Below are 26,560 nucleotides of genomic sequence, written 5' to 3'. Positions count from 1 at the left end.
TAACGTTAGCTATTAAAAAAAATTAACTTTGCTCTACTATCCATTTTCTTAAAGACAAATGTTACTTCTTTTTTTTTTTAAACATGTCTTTAAGAAATATATACCTTTCTACGATCTAACCAGAAATAAGATTTGAGCCTTTATGTGTTCAACTATGTTGTGGACACAAGAGTTTTTGTTGTTAACCACCTTCTCATTTCTTGCTCGTCATAGAAACCAACATGTGGTTTGGAAGATCACCGATATAATTTCCTTATGTTTGGTGGACAGAAACAAAGAGTTCGGGTAAGTAATAAATCCCGCGCCCCAACTTCATAAGGAGTGGCTTTACACCATTAGAGACGATGCCAAACTAAATGAAATTAGAATATGATCCACATTTTCGGGCTCCATATAACAAATGGGACAACAAGTGTTAGATATTTTAGTGTAATCGAGATTGACTTAGTGATCAAAGCGAATAATAATACACATCAAGCAAGTTAGGAGGTCCGAGAGTGCACGCTTGTTTGAGTTATTATAATTCGAAATGTATGGGCGGAGGGTTTCTAAAGGGGCAACACCCCCTTGCCGGGGGTCCGGGGGCAACGCCCATGAGAGCAGGATCCAAGGGGCAGAGCCCCTAGCTAAGGTCGAGCTGCCATATTTTCGAAACATCAAAAATTGACAGTTTTAGGAGGTAGTTTTATCTTAAAATTGAAATAACTGCCTAATGGCAGTTAACCATCCCTAACCCCAGATTCATAGATAGTTTTTTTGTTGCATTCTTCTTCTAGTTCACACAATTTTCACACAAGCATACCCTGGTTCAATTTCTCGAAAAGCAGAATTGTATCCGATTAAATTATTCGAGTGAACCCCGAAATAATTTGATCTGAGAGTGATTACATGCCTCTCTGTTCATCCGGTTTTCTGAAAATTCCCCAACAACAAGCACTAATTTGGTGATTATTCATTCATTCATGCTTCATAAACTACATTCTTGATCTACAGAAATTACAAACTAAGTTTATTAAAGAAACCTTATAACAAGGATACGCTACCTACAAAAAACACACAAACTTAAAAACCGGATTTAACACATTTATCCAAGCGTGGTCAGACAAATGATGTAGACTAATCAAGTAGCCATGAACATATCCAAGCAACTCTCGGTTGCAAGCCCCCTGTTCCAAAACTTCTCATAGTATTCCCCGTATGTAAACTGTCTGTACACAGCAGGCTCATCGTCGGTCACGAGTTCCGGAGCAGGACCGATAACCGCCTCAGGTGACGGGCAATAGAAAGTAGGTATAGATATCCGTTCTTTATCACAGTTCACCACAGCTCGATGCAACACACTCTTGTATTTATCATTGCTCATTACCTTTATATACAATTTCAACAATTAGTACTCGAACAAAAAACAAATAAATTAACATCTAACTAATAACCTACGTTGTTAGAATGAGTAGACGTTAGTCGGTTAGTGAGATAGAGACTAACGATTAATACGGATTAATTGAGTTGAAATTTTTATATGTATTTTTTTAAATAAACATGTTTTAACATCTCGTTGACTCATTTTTTAAATAGTTAAGAGGGAATTTGTATCTGTTGGTCGAAATTTGGCGTGAATCTGGCCAGAATTGGGCCGGAATAAGACTACCGTGACCGCGTCTTGATTAATCAGTGAACCTCCGGTTAGTGATTAATCTGGACACATCTAAAAAGGATATAGTGTATACCTGAATTTGATCACCAATATTAATAATAAACGTATTCGGAACCGGATCAACCGCAACCCAATGACCATTTCTCAAGACCTGAAGCCCAGGAACCTGATCTTGAAGAAGAATAGTAATAAGATTAAGATCAGTATGTCCAGGCAACCCATAAGTCAAATCGGGTTGCGGGCAAGGCGGGTAGTAATTCAAAGCCATATGTTGAGCATGCTTCCCCAATTGCCTCCCTATATACTCCTTCTCAAGCCCCAAACTCTCCGAAATCGCCTCAATAAGCTGCACCGCTAACCCTCTTACACTCGTACAATACTCCGCCACATGGGCCCGAAACGACGTCGGGTTAGTTGGCCATTCGTGAACAAAGTTTTCAATCGGGTAGCAATGAAGACGCAAGTAATCTCTCCAGTTAGCAACCTTTTCGGTTCGAATGTTGAAGCTGGTGGAGAGCCTAGTGGTTTTTTGGGGGTCGTCTGAATAGTTTTTGAGTCGTTCTTGTTCGGGTAGGTTGAAGAAGTCTCTAGCGGTTTGCATCATGTTGGATATTGTAAGTTCGGGGACGCTATGGTTTTTGACTTGGAAGAAGCCATAGTCGCGGCAGGCTCGACCGATTTGGTCGATGACTTGACCGCGGTTCGGGCCGAAGAGGTTGTGGAGGTCTATTAGAGGGATGGAGTCGCGAACAACGGATTGTAGATTGGGACGTTGGGTGATGGGTCGGATGTAGTTTGAAGGGACTTGGTCTATTTTATCGGTGGATACAAGGTCGCTTAGGAGTAATCGTTTGGTGATTGTTGCCATTGTTGTTTGTTGGTTTGAGGATGTGAGGTTAAGGTGAGGATGGTGGAGTTATTTATAAACATGAAGTGAGGGAGTATGAGTATGTGATTATTTGAATTGTTTAATATATGGTCAAAAAAAATAATATATGGTCATATGAATAAGAATAATGAATGATGAATGATGGGTGATAGTGATGCTGATGTTTGTGATTACTTGAAAGATGACGTAGGTTAAGTGACGAGAGTATGGTGACGTTTGTGGTTTTTAATTGAGATACGTCACCTTCTTTCGTCTTCACTAGAAGGTACTCAAAGGGAGATCTTTATTATTTTATTTACGAAGTATCTAATGATAATTTACCATACACGAATTTTGTAAAAGAATAGTTCTGTTTTGTTATAAAAAGAATAATTTTATTTTTGGGTAAATTATGTTTTTCGTCCTTTATGTTTGTATCGAATTACAGTGGTTACATTTTAACTTCAATAATTACAGTTCCAATCCTTTATTTGTAAAATTAATGACACCATAGGTCCTTTAGCCTTAACACAGTTAAAATTTTCAGTTAAATATAGCATGTGCCTTGTACATGAGGTTAGTTTAGTAATTCTACTAATTATTTAAACAAATAAACAAAATCAGATTTTAAAAAAATAAAACAATATAAACAAAACATAAACAATCTATCTCTCACTCAGTTCTCTATCCCCCCTAACCAACACCAAAAAAATCCCACCCCATCACCACTGTGTGACAGCCACCACCAAATCCAAATCAAACAATCGGATCAAACACAATCGTATGCACAAACCCAAATAGCCAATGAGTTTTTTCTCTAAATTTTTACCTCTAAGATCGATGCATTAACTTCTCAAAACAACCAAAATCATACCTTTGTTCTACTGATAAATGATAAATTAGTCATAAATACCCAAATTTAAGAGTCATCTCTGATGTTTATTTTTACATACATGTAATAAATATAACCCTCCATGAACAACGTAATTTTGTTTGGTGGTACGGATGACACAATACCATCCATGTATATTAAAATTTATGTTTATCTGTTTCTGTTTTATTGTACGCTTGCGACAGATCAGGCAATGAACCAAAATCATAATACCAAATTCATACCTCTGTTTCAGGCTACCCTTCTTCTGACCGTCGCATGCAGACCTCCAGCAACTGGTTTTCGGTGTGTGAACCAGTTCCACTCTTCGATGGTGAAGATTTAGAATGACGAGAGGTGATTGTATTGTTCATAAGGGACACAACCCTATACAACGGTGTAGATTAAAGCAACGAAGCCTCCGGTGGCGACGGTGTAGATGAAGCGATGGTTCAGGTAGATGTCATTGGGAAGACGGTGGTTGTAACGCCCTGCGTTTCGAAACTTTTACCTTTTTGCAAGTCTCATCCCTGTAATACTTAATGATACTTATTCGAGTCTTAACTATGTTAAACTATGTGAAACTTTTACTCTATGATGCTTTTGGTGATACTTTCTGCATGAACAAATATGAATCTTGACTCTTTTATGATACTTTGAATCTCGACTCTTGTGGTTGACTCTTATGAAACTTGACTCTTGTGATACTAGATTCTTGTGATACCTTAAAACTTGACTCTTGAAACTTGACACTTGATAAACTTTGATGCTTATGGAACTAGAAAGTTTGATTCTTGATTGAACGAGAGACCTTGATGCTTGATACTTATTGATCGCGAAACTAGCTTAAACACAGACTTGAAACATGGAAACTTTTTGTGTTATTATAAAATTTTACCATGAAATGGTTACTCATAATAATACGCAACGCAACGCTTAATCTAGCACGCAAAACGAACCAAAGTCGGAAAACTAGCAAACGGGTCTCGGCTGTCCGAATGGACATCCGATCGGATGATCATTCGACCGAATAGCCGTCCGATCCATTGTGCACTCACACTGCCTTAGCTGTCAACATCAGCTATAAATAGGCCCCTTGTGCTCTCACTCTCACCTTTCACTCTCTCTCATCCGACCACACGCACTCTTAGTCATTTTTAAGCAAGATTCAAGGCAAATCGTAAGTATCCTTCCCCGATTCTTGTACAACTTTCATCAATTATCACTTCTACACAAGATTCTTCATCAAAATCACACAAACACTTCAATATTTTCATGAAAATCGACTGATTTGGGGTCTCTTGGAGGTGGTTTCCACTCAGATGTTGGTACAAACTATTGTGGAGCACCATTTAAGCAAGAACGACCCTAGATCTAACAGATTTTCACAACTTTTATACAAAAACTTAACAATCTCACACTTTTACATCAGATCTGACGGAATTTCACAAGGTTTCCGGCTCAGATCTGATGAACAACACGTTTTACAACTACTTTTCGGACTTTCTTCGATTTTTATATAGAACATGGGTAAAATCAGACTCAAACCGACTTCCGGCTCGTCCCTTAGCCGAAAGCCGGCTTGAAAGCTGATTTCCATCGAAGAGCGAACCGATTGACGGGTCCAAACATGAAACCTCACTATAAACAGTTCGTCGGTTCGAGAAGGGGTGGTTCCCAGCCAATCGAACGAGCTGGGTTCGGTATGTTTCCGTTGTTTGGCACGTCGTCATACCGTCTCCATTGACCCGAAACTTAGAAAATTTCACGAAACTCACTCACTAACCATCTGTCTGAATGGTCATCCGATCGGATGACCATTCGACCAGATGATCTGATTATCATGATACTTGTTTGTTTTACAGGACACTATGATCACAACGTTTAAAACATTATCAGTTCACAAACACCAGCTGTTCGAATGGCCATCCGTTCGAATAGTCATCCGTCCGGATGACCATCCGATCGGATGGAATCCACCTGTTTGAATACTCATTCGATCGGATGACCATCTGTAACACCTCGAAATTTTGTCCAATAATGTGTTAACACGTGTCATGAGTTTACACGTGGCATTAAATATTAAATAAAGGACTGAAGTTGACAAACCTTGAAAGTATGTAAATTCGAGGGTTATAAATGTCAACAAAGGGTAAATATACTGTATAATAACCCTAAATGATGCTCGTACCTTCAAACGAATAAATCATGGATCGTACGGAGCGAAACGCGGGAGAAAGTGAGAGATTACGAGCTGCAGGGGTTAATCGTGTCAACATGTTTAATTTATACCTCTGAGTGACCCTTTGACAAACCCGAGGCTTTGTAACAGTAAAATACCCTCACTAGTATATACGATATAAATTTCGTGAAATTCCGTTTTAAAACGAGAAAGTAATGATCAAATTCGTATACGAGGGGTTAAAAGCGTCAACAATAAAAGTTAAGGCTTTTCGGATAGTAATTAAACTAACCGGGGACTTAACAATGCGGGTAAAAGTCACGAGGCCCTTAATCGTAAATAATGGAGGGCCAAATCGCAAAGTTACCCCTTCGAAACCGAAAGGTCAGGTTAATCATTACAAAAGATTTGAAAATCTTGGAATTTAACCCTCAGGCGGGCCGCATTAATGAAAAGGGTGAGCTAATGCGGGCCGCGCGCCAGTTGAAGATCCGTTTACTAACATAAGGATTGAGGCGGCCCGCGTCCATGTTGCATGATCTCCAATGCGGGCCGCGTACGAGTCCCAGATGCAGAAACTTTGGACAGATTCAATGATTAAGCTTGTAAACGATCATTTGAGCATTAATTGGAGCATGGGCGCCCTCTACATGACCCCTAGCACCCAGGGCCACCTGCTGATCATCCATGATCCAATGTAGGGTGAGTTGTAATGATCTTGAGCCCAATCTTTCACTATAAAAGGCACCACATTGCACATAAGTGAAACACACCTCAAAACCTGCTCTCTTGATCATCTCTGGAGCTTCCAAGCATTCTTCTATCATCCTTAGTCGTGCACCAAGCATTCTGTAAGTTTCCTAACCCTTTGTGGTTTCGTTTTTCCATAGTTTTAGCTTAAAAGTCAATCCGTCGTAATTAACGATTGACTTTGCGATAAATCACGAATGGTCTAGTGATTTGTCGAATCAAAGATAGTTATATGATGGTAATCATGTGGGCATTAAACGCCTAAAAGGGCACCCTCTGATTCCCACTCTAACTAGTCCGAATGTCGAGTCAAACGTGCTTAGAAAAAGTCAACAGAAATACCATTTTGCGATTTCATGCATAATCTGTAATGTAGACGATATGTAACCTATTTAAACACTCATAAAACATGATAATAAGTATATTAACTAGTCTAAGCTTGTTTGATCCGACCATTTACTATTTTGACCCGGTTCGGAGCCGAAAGTCGTAAAGCTTTGACTTTTGCATTGACTTCAGTTCTGACCCGTTAAAGTTTGATTTAGATATGCCTTAGGACTCTCTTAGGACCAGGTTACATGATGGTATAAACCTCTGTGACCGGTTCGTTGTTTGTCCGAGTCTTTTACACCTTTCCGTTAAATGCTTAAAAGTTGACCGTAACGCCCTTTATAATTTGAAACGAGAATTTCGGACACATGGATGGATCATAACCTTGGTTACTGATTTCTAAGCATGTCCCTATAATTTCACGTCAATCCGAGGTCCAGAATGGGAGTTATGCTAAATAGCGCAAATTACGGAAACTTTAGTAATTAAATAGCGCAATTAGCATAACGCCTATCTAACCCGGATTTCGACATCAAACCTTTTACACACTGATGTAAAATAATATTTTGGGATTTTTAAAGATTTTTAGTTATTTTTGACCTGCTCATAACCCGCGGTTATGGCAACGGTTCGGTAAATACCGAATATACCCTTTTCGGCCATAACTTGAGTTCTACAAGGTCTTTTGACCCGATTCCAGTTGCTACTGATTTTAAATAATAAATAAAGTATTTTGAACTTCATAAACTGTTCGGGAAACTCAGATTTCCTGTAGAACTCAGAAACCTCTTTTATGATCTTTAAAAAAAGACCAAAATACCCCTACGGGGCATAATATGAACTTAAACTCGTTACGGGCATTATGGAAGGTACCCTACTGATACCACAACCTCTTTAAGGCATATTGACTTAGGAAACAAGTGTAGGACTCTTACGGTTACCCGTTGCGCCTTTTGCGCGCACGGTTCGGCTTATGTAACTAGTTTACATAAATTAGCCGATACGGGTCAAACCATATTGTTTTGACCCCAAAATCCAGAGTGTGGTTAGTATACCCATATAAAACAAGTCTTCAAACTTTTTGGGTTCAAATCACATTCCATTCCCGGTTTTCGCCTTTCACGCGATTAAACCGTAACTATCCTTGAAAACTGACCGGTCTAAGCTACGGCTAAATTAAAGACCCGTTAGGATTCTAATAGGTTATTTTTAAACCTCCGTTCCAGAATAGGAGACCAGTAAAAGCTATCTGTGATTTATTCAATTAAGGATTTATAGTTGCAAAGGTAAATACTTTTAACTTATTTTTCCGTTACACGGCTTGGGTTACGGTATTTAAAATACCGCTTGGTCGGGCAATTGACCCCAACTCATTTGTAGTTGGGTATTATCAATATGACCCGTTTAAAAATTTGTTTTGTTTGGCTTTACGCCTTTGGGGGCTTAATGACCATGTCCCGGATATCCTTGGCAGCATTTTACGAAATGGCCACGACCCTGACATCCGGGTGTAGGCGTACACCCGGCATTATGTCCATGACTATAAAGGTATAGCCGTTGTTTTCCCTCCACGGTTTCATACTATGTGGTGTGTCTATTAAACTTTAACCCGGCACGACCCGGGCGACCGAACGCATAGTAAACATGTAATTCTTTACAAGATTTAAATTATAAATTATCCCAAGTTATAAAGAGTTTGTGCCTTGTGCATTCAAATCAATTTTATTAAACATTTTACAAAAGTGTCAGATGAATGTATTTACCAGTGTAAACTGACGTATTTTCCCAAAAGACTAAATGCAGGTACTATGCGTAATTGGCTGGGATTTCTCCTTAGCATCACTAGAAGTCTTGCAAGCTTAAGATGCCTGAAGTCTGTTGAACAATATTTTATTATTATTACTGATCCCCTGTGGATTTTATTTCAACAACAGTGATACTTTGATATTACAATAAATGTTGAAATATATTTATCTTTATGCTTCCGCTGTGCATTCATATATTGTGTGGTTTAACTATATTGTTGCCAACTACGTCACGATAATCCCCCACCGGGCCCACCGGTGAGACACGTGGAAATCGGGGTGTGACAGGTTGGTATCAGAGCCAACGTTGAGTGAATTGAACACTATCCTAATGTGTTTAATCTCAATGACACAATTGCACATACTTGAGTCTAGACAAGAACATAGGACAAATTCGAATTGTTATTCCAATTTGTCTTTTTATTGTTTATTGTTATTTAAAGTTTTGAAAGCAGGAAATATGCCACCAGCAATCAGACGAGGAAGAGGAGGAAGAGGCAAAGGGACGATCATTACTCACAATGACCACGAGGCTGGTCCTTCGAACATGCGAGCTCCTTCCAGTACAAGAAGTGAGGAACCACAACGACGAAGAAGGAACCTCTTTAAACCTGCGAGACATTCTACCTCGCATAGCTCAACACCCTCATACCGACATTCCTTTGGACCAAACTCAGAAAATGACCCCAATAACCCTCAACCATCATTTATACCTCTCCAACGATCTGTTTCGCACCGTTCTTACGGCGATCCTTCACCTTTCTTCATAGGACAGTTTAACCCAGCGGATTATGTCCAAGAGCCAATAGGGTATAACCCTTTAGGACCAGAGGATCACTTTTCTGAAAACAATGCAGTGGATATGGACGAGGATACAGACCCCGTCGAGCCTGCAAGGGGTACTCCCAATCATCCAATCGAGATCTCGGATGGGTCATCCTTTCATGGAACACCCTATCAAGGTCCCGACAGCTATTAGGCAAGATTTGACCAATGTGATTGGTACTTTACACCATCTCATCACTTCTCGCCTCATGATCAACAGCAGCAACAGGATCCTTCTGAGGATTCGCGGTTTGTGGCAGTTACCCCACCGCCACCGCCACTGGTTCAACCAATAATTCCAGATCCGCCAAGGCGTAGAAGATCAGGCGCACGGATGTCCACCCGAGGAGCGGAATTCCATTTCAGCACCCCTCGCCACTCGAGTGCGAGTCACTTTTCGTCAGTGCCTGAAGAAGAACCACAATTAGGTGAACCTTCGGGTCACCCTGCAGAGGTGAATTCTGCACCAATTGCACCACCTTCGCCACCATTCGGATACGATAATCCGATACCAGCGTACGGCGGCTCCACCGCATATAATCCGTTTGAGCAGCCAACTCACACGCACTACAACTATAACTATGATGCCGATCCATATGTTGTAGCGGCTAACTATAACGCCCTCCATGGAACCTCTTGGAGACCAGATTACTCAGCTCATGGGTATCCTATACCTCCTAGACCTCCGATTCAGCAACCGTCGCAGCAGCCACGTTTTTCTCCACCGGAGCAAGAAGAAATACTCCACCGATTAAACCGTGTGGAACGAGACTTCGAACAAGAACGTAAGAGTAATCGTGGATTTCTCAAGGGCTTAGCAAACCTACTAAAAGGGAGGAAGAAACGAGACCATTAGTCTCCTTATGTATTGTTGTATTTACAATTTAGTCCCTGCGAGGACATTTATCGTGTTTAGTCCCTGCGTGGACAATTGCATTTCAGTCCCTGCGTGGACTTATCTTTTTAGTCCCTGTGTGGACATCTGTCTATGTATTTGGTCCCTGCGTGGACTTGTTTTTCTATAAACCTCTGCGTAGGTATTTATTTACTTAAGAAGTCCCGTTTAGGGCAGCGTGTAATCATATTTGAAATTTATGGAATGTTATGTTATAAATTTCATTTTTGTTATTATTATATATGAAATAAATCAAAATACATTCCTTTTAATTTAATCTGCCTAAATAAAGAATCTTAAGAGTGAAACCTAGCCAGGTGTCTTTATAAGACCCGGCCAAGATGGTAAGACCTGACTTAAAAGATTCGGATTCCCAGTTAACCTCTGTAAACATGTTAGCGTTCATGGCAGATGTGATTCGTTAAAATCGCACGCGTCATTCTTATATAAGAATCCTTCTAAGGATTTCAAAGCCCAAATTAATGATTTATAAATCATGGGTTAAATCGTCAATAAAGATGATCAATTATTAAACATCCATTAGTGATGTAATGCCTACGGGCCAAACTTATTAAACATCCATTAGTGATGTAGTGCCTACGGGCCAAACTTATAAACATCCATTAGTGATGCAGTGCCTACGGGCCATACTTATTGTCATATAAGACAAAAGGCAGTTGTAGTCTATGACTCCCTGTCAGAAAAGGTAAAAGGACTACGGTTCGAACCTTCATGCCTTGATTCTCTGTAATCCCGGCTAATATTATAAAAACGTCCTCGTGACTAGGCTTTTATGCCACTAACAATATTGTTGTAATTAGGATAGGTTATATTCAAATCCTAAATAAAAGTGAGTAACAAATTAACCAGATATGGTCTCTGTTTACCATGGTTAATGAATTGCCATAAAAGACAATTCCATAATAAACTCCTAAATAAAATTTTTCGTTATCTTCTATAGCAGATTCAAGTTACCATGGCTGATCCAAGTGTGGAGAATAGTCATTCGAAAGAAGAAAAATACGATAACGCCTAGGTTCATTTGACGGGCGCAGAATTGAAAGCTCTGGTCGACAATGCTGTTAAGGCAGCCCTGGATCGACAATACGAGGAGTATACTGAATCTCGGAGCAGAACCATATCTAAGCCACACTCAAAGCCGAAAACCCACTCAAAATCTCACAGCAAGCCACCGTCCAAGCCTAAAAAGGACGATGATAATCACTCATCTAATGAAAACAGTGTCCGTCCAAAAAGAGTGTATACTGATGCATCTCGCGCCAGGGGCTGCACCTACAAGTACTTTGTATCTTGTAAACCTCGAGACTTCACTGGGGAGAAAGGCGCGGTAGATTGTATGACGTGGCTAGACGAGATGGACACCGTGGTGGACATCAGTGGTTGCACAGAGAAAGATGTGGTAAAGTTTGTTTCACAATCATTCAAGGGCGAGGCCCTGGCTTGGTGGAGGTCCCTGGTTCAGGCCTCAGGGAAGACTGTTCTATACAGCATGACATGGGAGGAATTCATTTCTCTCATCAAGGAAAATTTCTGCCCTCAACATGAGGTTGAAAAGATCGAGACCGACTTTCTATCGTTGGTTATGACGAACCTTGACTGTCAAGCTTACCTCATGAGCTTCAACACGATGTCCCGGTTGGTTCCGTATCTGGTAACCCCAGAGCCAAAGAGAATAGCTCGTTTTATCGGTGGTTTAGCCCCCGAAATTAAGGTAAGCGTGAAGGCCTCTCGGCCAGCGACCTTTAGATCTGTAGCCGACATTTCTTTGTCCCTCACTCTGGATGCGGTCCGACAAAGAGCGCTGAGGAACAAAGAGGCTGAGAAGAGAAAGCGTGAAGACGATACTTCACGAAGGTCGAACAAGAAACACCGTGGAAACGGTGATAACAAGAGAGGGTCTGAGTCAAGGAAGGATGGGCAACAGTCTGGTGAGAAGCCCAAGTGCAAGAATTGCAAGAGGCACCATTATGGAAAGTGCAGGCTCGATTCAAACTCGCAGACTCAGTCGAAGTCATCTGCTTGCGGGTTATGCAAGTCCAAGGACCACAAGACCGTGGATTTCAAAAAGATAAAGGATGCAACTTGCTATAATTGCAACGAGAAGGGGCACATTAAAACCAACTGCCCTAAATACGCCAAGAAGCCAGAAGAAACCAAAAAGAGCAATGCAAGAGTCTTCAGAATGGATGCGAAAGAAGCAGTGCTAGACGATAACGTGATCACAGGTACTTTCCTCGTAAATGATATCTTTGCAAGGGTACTTTTTGATTCGGTCGCTGATAAGTCTTTCGTAGATCATAAATTTTGCAAATTGCTGAATATGCCTGTCAAAACCTTAAATGTGAATTGTGAGGTAGAGCTAGCAGATGGCACCATAGAAACCGTCTCCACTGTGTTAGATGGATGTGTGATATCCATTAAGAACCACTCTTTTCCTCTATCTCTACTTCCCTTTAAATTGGCTGGTTTTGACATAGTATTGGGTATGGACTGGTTATCTCACAACCAGGCCCAAATCGTCTGCAACAGAAAGCAAGTAGTGCTAAAGACTCCAACTGGTGAATCGCTTACCGTTTGAGGAGATACCCAGTACGGATTGCCTGAGCAAGTGACCATGCTCAAGGCTTCAAAATGTCTAAAGAAGGGTTGTGTCATCTACATGGCACAGGTGATTTTTGATGAACCAAAACCGAAGATAGAAGACATTCCCGTCATTTCGGAATATCCAGAAGTTTTCCCTGAAGAGCTACCTGGTTTGCCCCCAGAGAGACAAGTGGAATTCAGGATCGATATCATCCCTGGAGCAGCACCTATTGCTGGAGCGCCTTACAGGCTAGCGCCAACCGAAATGAAGGAGTTGAGGACCCAACTGGATGAACTACTAGCTAAAGGTTTCATCAAACCTAGTTCGTCTCCCTGGGGAGCACCTGTCCTGTTTGTCAAGAAGAAGGAAGGATCGATGCGTCTGTGCATCGATTATCGCGAGCTTAATAAAGTCACGATAAAGAGTAGATATCGCTTGCCGAGGATCGACGATTTGTTCGATCAGTTACAAGGGGCAAGTTATTTTTCGAAGATTGACTTGAGGTCAGGCTACCATCAACTGAAAGTCAGGGATGAAGACGTACATAAAACCGCATTTAGGACTCGCTATGGTCACTATGAGTTCCTAGTGATGCCTTTTGGGCTCACTAATGCACCGGCTGCGTTCATGGATCTCATGAATCGCGTTTGCAAGCCGTATTTAGACAAATTCGTCATTGTTTTCATTGACGACATTCTTATCTACTCGAAGAATCGAGATGACCATGAGAAACACCTTCGTTGTATTCTCAAACTCCTACATCATGAGAAACTCTATGCCAAATTCTCTAAGTGCGAATTCTGGCTTCGAGAAGTCCAATTTCTTGGACATGTCGTCAGCGAGCGTGGTATCCAAGTGGATCCCGCTAAAGTAGAGGCTGTCATGAATTGGCAAGAGCCAAAGACGCCAACAGAGATTCGTAGTTTCCTGGGGTTAGCAGGATACTACAGGCGATTCATTGAAAATTTTTCAAGGATTGCTGCGCCCTTAACTTCTTTGACCAAGAAGAAAGTAAAGTTCATTTGGGGCCCTAAGCAGCAAGAGTCCTTTGATATTCTGAAGCAAAAGTTAAGCAACGCTCCTGTACTGACATTGCCTGAAGGTACCGAAGAGTTCGTAGTTTACTGCGACGCATCACACACTGGCATGGGGTGTGTGCTCATGCAGAAAGGCAAAGTTATTGCCTATGCTTCGAGACAGTTAAAGGTGCATGAGAAGAATTACACCACCCATGACTTGGAGCTGGGTGCCGTTGTGTTCGCACTAAAACTGTGGAGGCATTATCTGTATGGTATCAAGTTTGTGATCTATTCGGATCACAAGAGCCTTCAACATCTGTTTAATCAGAAGGAATTAAACATGAGGCAACGCCGTTGGATGGAGACTTTAAATGATTATGATTGTGAAATCAGATATCATCCCGGCAAGGCGAATGTAGTCGCTGATGCCTTAAATAGAAAGGAAAGGGTGAAACCCATCCGAATCAATGCCAAGAGCATTGAAGTGAAGAATAATTTGATTGAAAGGTTGTTAGCTGCACAGAGAGAAGCTGTGTTGGAAGCTAACTATCCTAAAGAAAAGTTAGAAGTAACTAAGGAGCAGTTAACTCTTAGCAAGGACGGAATTTTACGATTAAATGGACGAATATGGGTTCGGATTTATGGAGGACTACGAGATGTTATCCTCCAGGAAGCTCATAGTTCCAAATATTCTGTTCACCCGGGAGCTGATAAGATGTATCAGGATCTAAAGGCAAATTATTGGTGGATAGGCTTGAAAAAGTCTGTAGCCGCTTATGTAGCCAAATGCTTGACTTGTGCGCAAGTCAAAGCTGAGCATCAAAAGCCGTCTGGCTTGCTACAACAGCCTGAACTTCCCGAGTGGAAGTGGGAATGTGTAACTATGGATTTTATTACCAAGTTACCCAAAACGAGGAAAGGAAATGATACAATATGGGTTATAGTTGATCGACTGACTAAGTCAGCACATTTCTTACCCATCAAGGAGACTTATAGCTCCGACATGTTAGCCCAGTTATACGTTGATAAGATTGTAGCCTTACATGGCATACCTGTGTCTATTATCTCTGACAGAGATACTAGATACACGTCTCATTTCTGGAAAAGCTTCCAGCAATCTTTGGGCACACGTTTGAATTTTAGTACGGCTTACCATCCTCAGACAGACGGTCAGAGTGAGCGTACTATTCAAACGTTTGAAGACATGCTACGTGAATGTGCTATCGATTTGGGTGGTAGTTGGGATAAGAATCTACCATTAATCGAATTCTCCTACAACAATAGCTACCATACCAGCATTAAGGCTGCGCCCTTCGAGGCATTATACGGTAGAAACTGTAGATCGCCTGTTTGTTGGGCGGAAGTTGGAGATGTCCAATTAACTGGACCAGAGATAGTTTTCGAGACGACGGACAAGATTGTCCAGATTCGAGAACGTCTCAAAGCTGCCCGAGATAGGCAGAAAAGTTACGCGGATCCAAAGCGTAAAGATTTTCACTTCGAAGTAGGTGAAAAAGTGCTACTTAAAGTATCACCCTGGAAAGGGGTGATGCGTTTCGGTAAGAAAGGCAAACTAAGCCCGAGATACATAGGACCTTTCGAGGTTATCGAACGTGTCGAGTCCATTGCCTATAAGTTGAACTTACCAGAAGAGCTCAATGGAATTCACAACGTGTTCCACATCTGCACTCTAAAGAAGTGCTTCGCTGATGAATCATTGGAGATACCTCATACAGATGTGCATATAGATGAGAGCTTGAAATTTGTGGAAAAACCTTTGTCGATTGAAGATCGACAGGTAAAGAAGCTTCGAAGGAAGCATGTACCTATTGTTAAGGTCAAATGGGATGCCCGTAGAGATCCCGAATTCACGTGGGAGGTTGAAGCCACGATGAAAGAAAAATACCCTTATTTATTTCAGTAAATCTCGGGTCGAGATTTATTTTAAGGGGGTGAGGATGTAACACCTCGAAATTTTGTCCAATAATGTGTTAACACGTGTCATGAGTTTACACGTGGCATTAAATATTAAATAAAGCACTAAAGTTGACAAACCTTGAAAGTATGTAAATTCGAGGGTTATAAATGTCAACGAATGGTAAATATACTGTATAGTAACCCTAAATGATGCTCGTACCTTCAAACGAATAAATCATGGATCGTACGGAGCGAAACGCGGGAGAAAGTGAGAGATTACGAGCTGCAGGGGTTAATCGTGTCAACATGTTTAATTTATACCTCTGAGTGACCCTTTGACAAACCCGAGGCTTTGTAACAGTAAGATACGCTCACTAGTATATACGATATAAATTTCGCGAAGTTCCGTTTTAAAACGAGAAAGTTATGATCAAATTCGTATACGAGGGGCTAAAAGCGTCAACAATAAAAGTTAAGGCTTTTCGGATAGTAATTAAACTAACCGGGGACTTAACAATGCGGGTAAAAGTCACGAGGCCCTTAATCGTAAATAATCGAGGGCCAAATCGCAAAGTTACCCCTTCGAAACCGAAAGGTCAGGTTAATCATTACAAAAGATTTGAAAATCTTGGAATTTAACCCTCAGGCGGGCCGCGTTAATGAAAAGGGTGAGCTAATGCAGGCCGCGCGCCAGTTGAAGATCCGTTTACTGACATAAGGATTGAGGCGGCCCGCGTCCATGTTGCATGATCTCCAATGCGGGCCGCGTACGAGTCCTAGATGCAGAAACTTTGGACAGATTCAATGATTAAGCTTGTGAACGATCATTTGAGCATTAATTGGAGCATGGGCGCCCTCTACATGACCCCTAGCACCCAGGGTGTCACGGCCCCCGACCCGGTTTGACCCGTTTCAAGAGCCGCGGGACAGAAAATCCCGTGGTATTTATTTTTTATAGCGGAAGTCTTAACAGGATCGTTTTTACTTTTGAAAAATGCCCGAGTATTATTTATTTACACTTTCGGAATACACCCCGTAAATATCATAATTTCATTATTTTACAAACATGTTTATTTATTTTATTTGAGCCACCACTTCAAGCTTGATAGTGCTCCGTAGCACGTGTACTTAATTCAATAGGTCACCTGAAACATGTTGTAAAAAGGTTTTGTCAGCGGGGAAATACTGAGTGAATCATTCATTTTGATAAAAACGACACATAGTTATAATTTACAGCATAAGAGCGATTACTATGGCAGTATCTTAATTAATATCTGATCTTGCCACCCGTGTGACGATGGTCATACCACTATTGGGTCCAGTCACCCAATTAGTGACGTTTTGTCACTGTTAGGTCTTATTAGCCTAACCCATGTTAGGGCTTATTGCCTAACTGTGAGAAATTAGTAATGTGCACAATACCCCACTAACCAGCGGTCAAGATAACCACGACTTAATCCCTGTAATTGTAACGTTTTGAAAATACTTTGAGGTATTGTAAAACAGTTGATAAAAAGAGAATGACTCACATTGCAGATTTAACGGGCCAGGTATAAGCCTACTGATTAGCCTTGATTTAACCTAATTTAATAATAATGCACACACAATAGGTTAGTAACTTATTCAGCAGTTACGTCAATTCACGAGATCAAACCCTCACAACAATTAACAAGTGCAATACGTAATAATTCAATCGGATTCACAACGAATAACAGAGCATAGTCCGAATTCAAACAGCACTCAAATATTCAAGTCGAAATCACGACGAACAATCAAAGTATTAGCTCAATTTGAGCAGCACTCGGACAATCGTTGGATAGTTATAATCGATCGGACGTTGAATCGTAATAGCGATCAAGTTATTACCCTGATTGCGGCAGCACTTCGTGATTGTGTGTGTTTAATTGTGGTATTATAGCTCTAACTCGACGTACAGGCAGAATTTGTGCGTCGTTTTAAGTTCCCAGATTCAGTCCCAAGGCCTGCTATTTATACACGAAATTGGCCACGCTTACGGACCGTAAGCCTAACCCTTTACGGTCCGTAAGGGGTTGGAACCGACTATAGGTTGCCCACGCGCGGGGCTAGCCTAGCTGAGTCAATGAAATTGACCAATCAGATCTATACAACATTTAGTTTAGATAAACGTCCAGCTAGGGTTTACCCCCCTTGAGTTTTAGGGGTCCTGATCTTGATTTCGATTGTCCTGAAAATTTTAGGGCTAGTGCAGAATTAATTGGGTGTCTCAATTAGGGTTTTCTTATTGACTAATGATCGTCCTAATTATTGGTTTTAGTGACAGTTGTTACATCCTCCCCTCCTTAAGAAAAATCTCGTCCTCGAGATTTACTGAAATAGATGAGGGTACTTTTGCTTTATTTCTGATTTTAGTTCTCAAGTGTATTCTGATCCTTTCTTTAAATTCTATTTGGCTTTGTTCAGCACTAGTTGTTTGTGCTTGAGAACTTGATCTTTCTATCTTATATTTGTAATGGTTTCCTTACCATTTAAAATTTTCATTTACCTCTATATCTTGAAGAGGTACTACCAGGGATTCGTCTTGCTAAATTTTTCTTGAGATGGGATACATGAAACACATCATGTACTCCTGCTAACTCTTCTGGTAGTTGATAAGCTACTGGTCCTATTCGTTGAATTTACTGGAATGGTCCTATGTACCTTAGACTTAGCTTTCCTTTCTTACCAACTCTAATAATTCTTTTCCAAGGAGATACTTTCAATAGTCTTTTTGTCTCTAACTCGAACTCCAATGACTTTCGTTTATTAATTGTATTACTTTTCTAATCGTCTTCGGCCTTTTCTTCGTGATATTAAATATTACAGTTGTATTTACTTAGGATTTTCTTTCTCTCATGTTTAATTCTTGTTGCTCAAGTATGTATCTTAAATTCTTATGACCCGTATAGATAGTAAACTTACCCCCCTATAGATAATGTTTTCAAATCTTAAGGGTAAACTTATGGCTTCTAAGTTTAGGTTTACAAGTGGTATTGCTTTCTTCGTGCTTTTGCAATTGTCTTAATGTATACACAATTACCTTTTTGCGTTGCATTATCATATATTCAAATTCTAGCCTTGTAACATCACCGTATACTTAAAAACCTTTTGTTCCTTCTGATAAGGCTAGAATTGGAACCTTATGCTTTGAGGCTTCTTCTGGTTTAGGTTCTCATTTAGACTTAACTGTTTTAGATTTAGTGAAGGATATATCTATCTGAGAACTATCCTAAATAAACTTCCTATAGTATCTGGTTACATTTACAGAATTCCAAATTTCCATTTAGGGATTGCGGAATCTTCCATTGGTGATATCCAGAATGCAAATCTATCGTAGAAAAATACCTAGCTTCCTAAAGTTGATCAAATAGATCATCAATCCTAGGTAATGGGTATCGATTCCTATTTAAAATTTTCTATAATTGATACACATTTTTGTTGATTCGTCTTTTTCTTTATAAATAATACTGGAGCTTCCTCATAGGGAGGAACTTGGTCGTATGAATTCTTTATTTAGTAATTTATCTAATTGTTCCTTAAATTCTTAATATTTCAGTGAATGCTAACTGATATAGTGTCTTAGCTATCGGTATAGTTCCTGGATTCTATTTTTCTATTGGGTGGTAATCCTGGTAGGTCTCGGGGAAAATGTCAGGATATTCCGATATAATCGGATTGTCTTCTTTTTTCTTATCTTTTGGTATTTAACAACTATGGAACTTGTTATTATAGAGAATTCAAGCATGGTTGGTCTTTTTTTTAAACCAATCTATTCCTAATACAATATCGAATCCGGCTAAATTTATTAGTAACAAGTTTTGCAGAAAATTTATGTCCTAATAATTCTATCTTTACTTCCTGCAAAGCCTTATTTATCCTAACGGAATTCCTATCTGCCGTTTCAACTGTAAAAGTCTGTCTAAGGTTGGTTAAGGGTAAATTAAGGGTTTGGCAGAATGAAGTATTTATAAAACTTTGGTTTGCACCAGAGTCAAATAATACTTGCATAAACGTTTGTGAATTAAAACGTACCAACTATGATGTCAGGAATTAGTTCAGCTTCCTGAGTAGTTAATTGAAAAGCTCTTGCGTTTTTCTTGGTAGTCCCTTCTGCAGTCTTTTCATTAGCTGGATTGCCTAATTTCGGGCAGTTTGTTCTCAAATGTCCGGTTTCTCCACAATTGTAGCAGGTTATTGCCTTCTTTTTCCTGCAATCCTCTTCTCGATGTCCTGGAATTTTGCAGTAATTGCAGCATCCTCTGCATTTTCCAAAATGTTTTCCCTTGCAGGTGTTGCAAAATGGGATAGTGGAAAATCGCCCGTTTTCTCTTTTCTTAAAATTGTTACTATTACCCATATGAAATTCTTGGGAAATTTTCTGGGCTAAATCCTTCCTCCTATTTTCTTCCCGAGTGCGTACCAGTCCGTCAGTTAGAGTGTTAGCTAATTCTACCGCATCGTCAATCGTGCGGGGTCTCGCAGCTTTGACAATGTCACGAATCTCACTAATCAAACCCCAGATATAGCGAGAGATGAGTACCGGTTCTGGCGAAGCCAAAGTAGGTACAATTCTGGCATACTCAAAGAATTTTGAAGTATACCCTCGACAATCTACATCCACCATTTGGTGACTTAAAAACTTATTCGCCATCTGCTCTTTTTCATATTCGGGACAGAATTTTCTTTCTATTAATTTGCTTAAATTCTTCCCAACTCATGGCATAGGCCATTTCACTTCCTTTAGCTTGTAACACTGTATTCCACCATTCTAACGCTTCTTCCTTGAAAAGGTACGAAGCGTACATAACCTTATCTTCCTCAACACATTTACTTTTTCTGATCACTGCCTCGGTTTTCTCTAACCAACACAGTGCCGCAGTTGCCCCTTCATTGCCTGCGAACTCTACAGGTTTACAGGCAAGGAACTCTTTGTAAGTGCAACCAGGCGTTGCAGCTTTCTTTTTCTTAGAGAACGGAGCTTGTCGTAGTTCCTCATCATGATTAACATGATTATTGCCTCCATTTACGCTATTACTGAAGTTATCTTCAGAAATACGTTTGCTAGGAATGATTTGCTGTGGTTCTATTGGATTTTTAACAGCAGCAATGATTGCTGGAATAGCGTTGGCTATCCCTTGAGCTATCATTGTTGGAATAGTGTTAGCTATCCCTTGAGCAACGATATTTTCTATGTCCCGTCTAGTCATATATTGATCCCCTGATTGTTGCTCAGATTGATTAACCTCGTTAACCGGTTCATTATTAGCGTTTTCCATTGGATAACTAATTTATAAATAAGTAATTAGTATACTGGAAGTAATTCAATGTCACCCTTATTTGCACATAATTATGTAAACAAACCAAAATTTATTATATCATGCTTCTATATACAACCGTTTTATTATTTATTTTACACATACTGATTTTACTTATTATTACATAATCATAATTTTATAATCCCTTATTCTTTTGTCAAAGGATATTATAATAACGGTGTTCCTTCTGATCGTATTTCCAGGAGATCTGTTTCCAAATCTCTGGGATCCTATTCCCAACATTTATTAATTCTTAGTCAAAGTGGCGGAGTCTAGCTATATTCTCGTTACTTATTGGTGGATTTTGGTTCTGGATCGAACTGAGGAAAAAACTTATAGGGATTGTTTTGTAACTGTATTTCATTGGTCAACCATTCGTCTATTTCGAAAGGTCGCGAGTGGGTTGAAGGGTTTGGAATAGCTGGTTCTACATTTATTGGCAGTTGTATTTCATTATCAGGCTTAATGGTACTATAGTTGGTCAATATAAAATCTAATTCTTCCTGAGATGGTAATTTCTCAATTGGTCTAGAGTTTTCCCCAATTTCTATTTTCTTAGGCGTGGGTTTTTCGAGAGATACATCGTTGAATTCTATAGGTTCTTCTCTGTCTGCTATATACCTATTGAAATCTCTGGAAACAGCTATTCTTACTGGATAGAGATTTAAGTTCTGAAGGGCATCAGACAAATTACTCATACTGTTTAACATAACACAATTACTAAGTCAGAAGTTATAGCAAATTTGATAGAAAACTTTGAAATATCATTTTATACTGTTTAATTACTAAAACAACTAAAATTTAAAATACCCTAGGTTTTATTTGTAAGTTTATTTACTTACTGAATAAGACTTCTAGACTCATGGATAATAAAGGTACTAAAATTTAGGTCAAGAATTGCATTATTTGCTACATTGGCTAGCATATAAAGTTCTGCTCATACTATACCCAATTAGTCAGATAATAAAACATATATTCACAGAATGACAGTTGGAAATTTTAAGTATTTTCTAAATACTTAACAGGCTTAAATCAGTGGCTTGATCAGTGGCTCTGATACCACCTTTTTCTGTCACGGCCCCCGACCCGGTTTGACCCGTTTCAGGAGCCGCGGGACAGAAAATCCCGTGGTATTTATTTTTTATAGCGGAAGTCTTAACATGATCGTTTTTACTTTTTAAAAATGCCCGAGTATTATTTATTTACACTTTCGGGATACACCCCGTAAATATCATAATTTCATTATTTTACAAACATGTTTATTTATTTTATTTGAGCCACCACTTCAAGCTTGATAGTGCTCCGTAGCACGTGTACTTAATTCAGTAGGTCACCTGAAACATGAGTAAACTGCCATTTTGGTCCCTGAGGTTTGGTCACTTTTGCCACTTTAGTCCAAAACTCAAACTTTTTGCATCTAGGTCCCTGTGGTTTCAGTTTTATTGCTATTTTTGTCCAAAAATGAAATCAGGTCATATTTGTCTTATAAAATCCTGCAATTTTGTCATTTTCCTCAGGGGCAAATCAGGTCATATTTGCCTTATAAAATATGTAATTTATTTATAAAAAAGAAATGATCATTTTGCCCCTGCGAAAAAGGACAAAATAACAGGATTTTATAAGACAAATATGACATGATTTCATTTTTGGACCAAAATGACAATAAAACTGAAACCACAGGGACCTAGATGCAAAAAGTTTGAGTTTTGGACTAAAGTGGCAAAAGTGACCAAACCACAGGGACCAAAATGGCAGTTTACTCCCTGAAACATGTTGTAAAAAGGTTTTGTTAGCGGGGAAATACTGAGTGAATCATTCATTTTGATAAAAACGACACATAGTTATAATTTACAGCATAAGAGCGATTACTATGGCAGTATCTTAATTAATATCTGGTCTTGCCACCCGTGTGACGATGGTCATACCACTATTGGGTCCAGTCACCCAATTAGTGACGTTTTGTCACTGTTAGGTCTTATTAGCCTAACCCATGTTAGGGCTTATTGCCTAACTGTGAGAAATTAGTAATGTGCACAATACCCCACTAACCAGCGGTCAAGATAACCACGACTTAATCCCTGTAATTATAACGTTTTGAAAATACTTTGAGGTATTGTAAAACAGTTGATAGCCTTGATTTAGCTTAATTTAACCTAATTTAACGGGCCAGGTATAAGCCTACTGATTAGCCTTGATTTAACCTAATTTATTAATAATGCACACACAATAGGTTAGTAACTTATTCAGCAGTTACGTCAATTCACGAGATCAAACCCTCACAACAATTAACAAGTGCAATACGTAATAATTCAATCGGATTCACAACGAATAACAGAGCATAGTCCGAATTCGGACAGCACTCAAATATTCAAGTCGAAATCACGACGAACAATCAAAGTATTAGCTCAATTTGAGCAGCACTCGGACAATCGTTGGATAGTTATAATCGATCGGACGTCGAATCGTAATAGCGATCGAGTTATTACCCTGATTGCGGCAGCACTTCGTGATTGTGTGTGTTTAATTGTGGTATTATAGCTCTAACTCGACGTACAGGCAGAATATGTGCGTCGTTTTAAGTTCCCAGATTCAGTCCCAAGGCCTGCTATTTATACACGAAATTGGCCACGCTTACGGACCGTAAGCCTAACCCTTTACGGTCCGTAAGGGGTTGGAACCGACTATAGGTTGCCACGCGCGGGGCTAGCCTAGCTGAGTCAATGAAATTGACCAATCAGATCTGTACAACATTTAATTTAGATAAACGTCCAGCTAGGGTTTACCCCCTTGAGTTTTAGGGGTCCTGATCTTGATTTCGATTGTCCTGAAAATTTTAGGGCTAGTGCAGAATTAATTGGGTGTCTTAATTAGGGTTTTCTTATTGACTAATGATCGTCCTAATTATTGGTTTTAGTGACAGTTGTTACACAGGGCCACCTGCTGATCATCCATGATCCAATGTAGGGTGAGTTGTAATGATCTTGAGCCCAATCTTTCACTATAAAAGGCACCACATTGCACATAAGTGAAACACACCTCAAAACCTGCTCTCTTGATCATCTCTGGAGCTTCCAAGCATTCTTCTATCATCCTTAGTCGTGCACCAAGCATTCTGTAAGTTGCCTAACCCTTTGTGGTTTCGTTTTTCCATAGTTTTAGCTTAAAAGTCAATCCGTCGTAATCAACGATTGACTTTGCGATAAATCACGAATGGTCCAGTGATTTATCGAATCAAAGATAGTTATATGATGGTAATCATGTGAGCATTAAACCCCTAAAAGGGCACCCTTTGATTCCCACTCTAACTAGTCCGAATGTCGAGTCAAACGTGCTTAGAAAAAGTCAACAGAAATACCATTTTGCGATTTCATGCATAATCTGTAATGTAGACGATATGTAACCTGTTTAAACACTCATAAAACATGATAATAAGTATATTAACTAGTCTAAGCTTGTTTGATCCGACCATTTACTATTTTGACCCGGTTCGGAGCCGAAAGTCGCAAAGCTTTGACTTTTGCATTGACTTCAGTTCTGACCCGTTAAAGTTTGATTTAGATATGCCTTAGGACTCTCTTAGGACCAGGTTACATGATGGTATAAACCTCTATGACCGGTTCGTTGTTTGTCCGAGTCTTTTACACCTTTCCATTAAATGCTTAAAAGTTGACTGTAACGCCCTTTTTAATTTGAAACGAGAATTTCGGACACATGAATGGATCATAACCTTGGTTACTGATTTCTAAGCATGTCCCTAAAATTTCACGTCAATCCGAGGTCCAGAATGGGAGTTATTCTAAATAGCGCAAATTACGGAAACTTTAGTAATTAAATAGCGCAATTAGCATAACGCCTATCTAACCCGGATTTCGACATCAAACCTTTTACACACTGATGTAAAATAATATTTTGGGATTTTTAAAGATTTTTAGTTATTTTTGACCTGCTCATAACCCGCGGTTATGGCAACGGTTCGGTAAATACCGAATATACCCTTTTCGGCCATAACTTGAGTTCTACAAGGTCTTTTGACCCGATTCCAGTTGCTACTGATTTTAAATAATAAATAAAGTATTTTGAACTTTATAAACTGTTCGGGAAACTCAGATTTCCTGTAGAACTCAGAAACCTCTTTTATGATCTTTAAAAAAAAGACCAAAATACCCCTACGGGGCATAATATGAACTTAAACTCGTTACGGGCATTATGGAAGGTACCCTACTGATACCACAACCTCTTTAAGGCATATTGACTTAGGAAACCAGTGTAGGACTCTTACGGTTACCCGTTGCGCCTTTTGCGCGCACGGTTCGGCTTATGTAACTAGTTTACATAAATTAGCCGATACGGGTCAAACCATATTGTTTTGACCCCAAAATCCAGAGTGTTGTTAGTATACCCATATAAAACAAGTCTTCAAACTTGTTGGGTCCAAATCACATTCCATTCCCGTTTTCGCCTTTCACGCGATTAAACCGTAACTATCCTTGAAAACTGACCGGTCTAAGCTACGGCTAAATTAAAGACCCGTTAGGATTCTAATAGGTTATTTTTAAACCTCCGTTCCAGAATAGGAGACCAGTAAAAGCTATATGTGATTTATTCAATTAAGGATTTATACTTGCAAAGGTAAATACTTTTAACTTATTTTTCCGTTACACGGGCTTGGGTTACGGTATTTAAAATACCGCTTGGTCGGACAATTGACCCCAACTCATTTGTAGTTGGGTATTATCAATGTGACCCGTTTAAAAATTTGTTTTGTTTGGCTTTACGCCTTTGGGGGCTTAATGACCATGTCCCGGATATCCTTGGCAACATTTTACGAAATGGCCACGACCCTGACATCCGGGTGTAGGCGTACACCCGACATTATGTCCATGACTATAAAGGTATAGCCGTTGGTTTTCCCGCCACGGTTTTATACTATGTGGTGTGTCTATTAAACTTTAACCCGGCACGACCCGGGCGACCGAACGATAGTAAACATGTAATTCTTTACAAGATTTAAATTATAAATTATCCCAAGTTATAAAGAGTTTTTGCCTTGTGCATTCAAATCAATTTTATTAAACATTTTACAAAAGTGTCAGTTGAATGTATTTACCAGTGTAAACTGACGTATTTTCCCAAAAGACTAAATGCAGGTACTATGCGTAATTGGCTGGGATTTCTCCTTAGCATCACTAGAAGTCTCGCAAGCTTAAGATGCCTGAAGTCTGTTGAACAATATTTTATTATTATTACTGATCCCCTGTGGATTTTATTTCAACAACAATGATACTTTGATATTACAATAAATGTTAAAATATATTTATCTTTATGCTTCCGCTGTGCATTCATATATTGTGTGGTTTAACTATATTGTTGCCAACTACGTCACGATAATCCCCCACCGGGCCCACCGGTGAGACACGTGGAAATCGGGGTGTGACACCATCCGTCCGGATGACCATCCGCTCAGGTACTCTATCAGACACTTTATCTCGATTTTCGCACCATTCGA

At 39.6% G+C, this 26,560-nt stretch overlaps 1 protein-coding gene across 1 annotated transcript; it reads right to left on the bottom strand.

Moving 5' to 3' along the window:
- Positions 1 to 937: 937 nt before the first annotated feature.
- Positions 938 to 2,602, bottom strand: LOC110930434 (protein DMR6-LIKE OXYGENASE 2). Its single transcript, XM_022173734.2, has 2 exons — positions 1,728 to 2,602; positions 938 to 1,366 (listed from the first exon to the last, which is right to left on the bottom strand). Exons 1-2 carry the CDS (start codon positions 2,520 to 2,522, stop codon positions 1,121 to 1,123), a joined length of 1,041 nt encoding a protein of 346 aa, XP_022029426.1. The 5' UTR covers positions 2,523 to 2,602; the 3' UTR covers positions 938 to 1,120.
- Between the last annotated feature and the right edge of the window lie 23,958 nt (positions 2,603 to 26,560).

The sequence above is a fragment of the Helianthus annuus genome, chromosome 3 (genome assembly GCF_002127325.2).
Source record: "Helianthus annuus cultivar XRQ/B chromosome 3, HanXRQr2.0-SUNRISE, whole genome shotgun sequence".
In the NCBI taxonomy this organism is placed as follows: domain Eukaryota; kingdom Viridiplantae; phylum Streptophyta; class Magnoliopsida; order Asterales; family Asteraceae; genus Helianthus; species Helianthus annuus.
The sequence above is the reverse complement of the archived record's forward strand: the minus strand, read 5'-3'. Positions and strand labels throughout refer to the sequence as shown.

Coding starts and splice junctions, on each gene's coding strand:
- LOC110930434 (XM_022173734.2), bottom strand. CDS start 2,522: ATGGCAACAATCACCAAACGATTACTCCTAAGCGACCTTGTATCCACC. Junction 1,367..1,727: donor ATATTGGTGATCAAATTCAG/GTATACACTATA, acceptor TTGTATATAAAG/GTAATGAGCAATGATAAATA.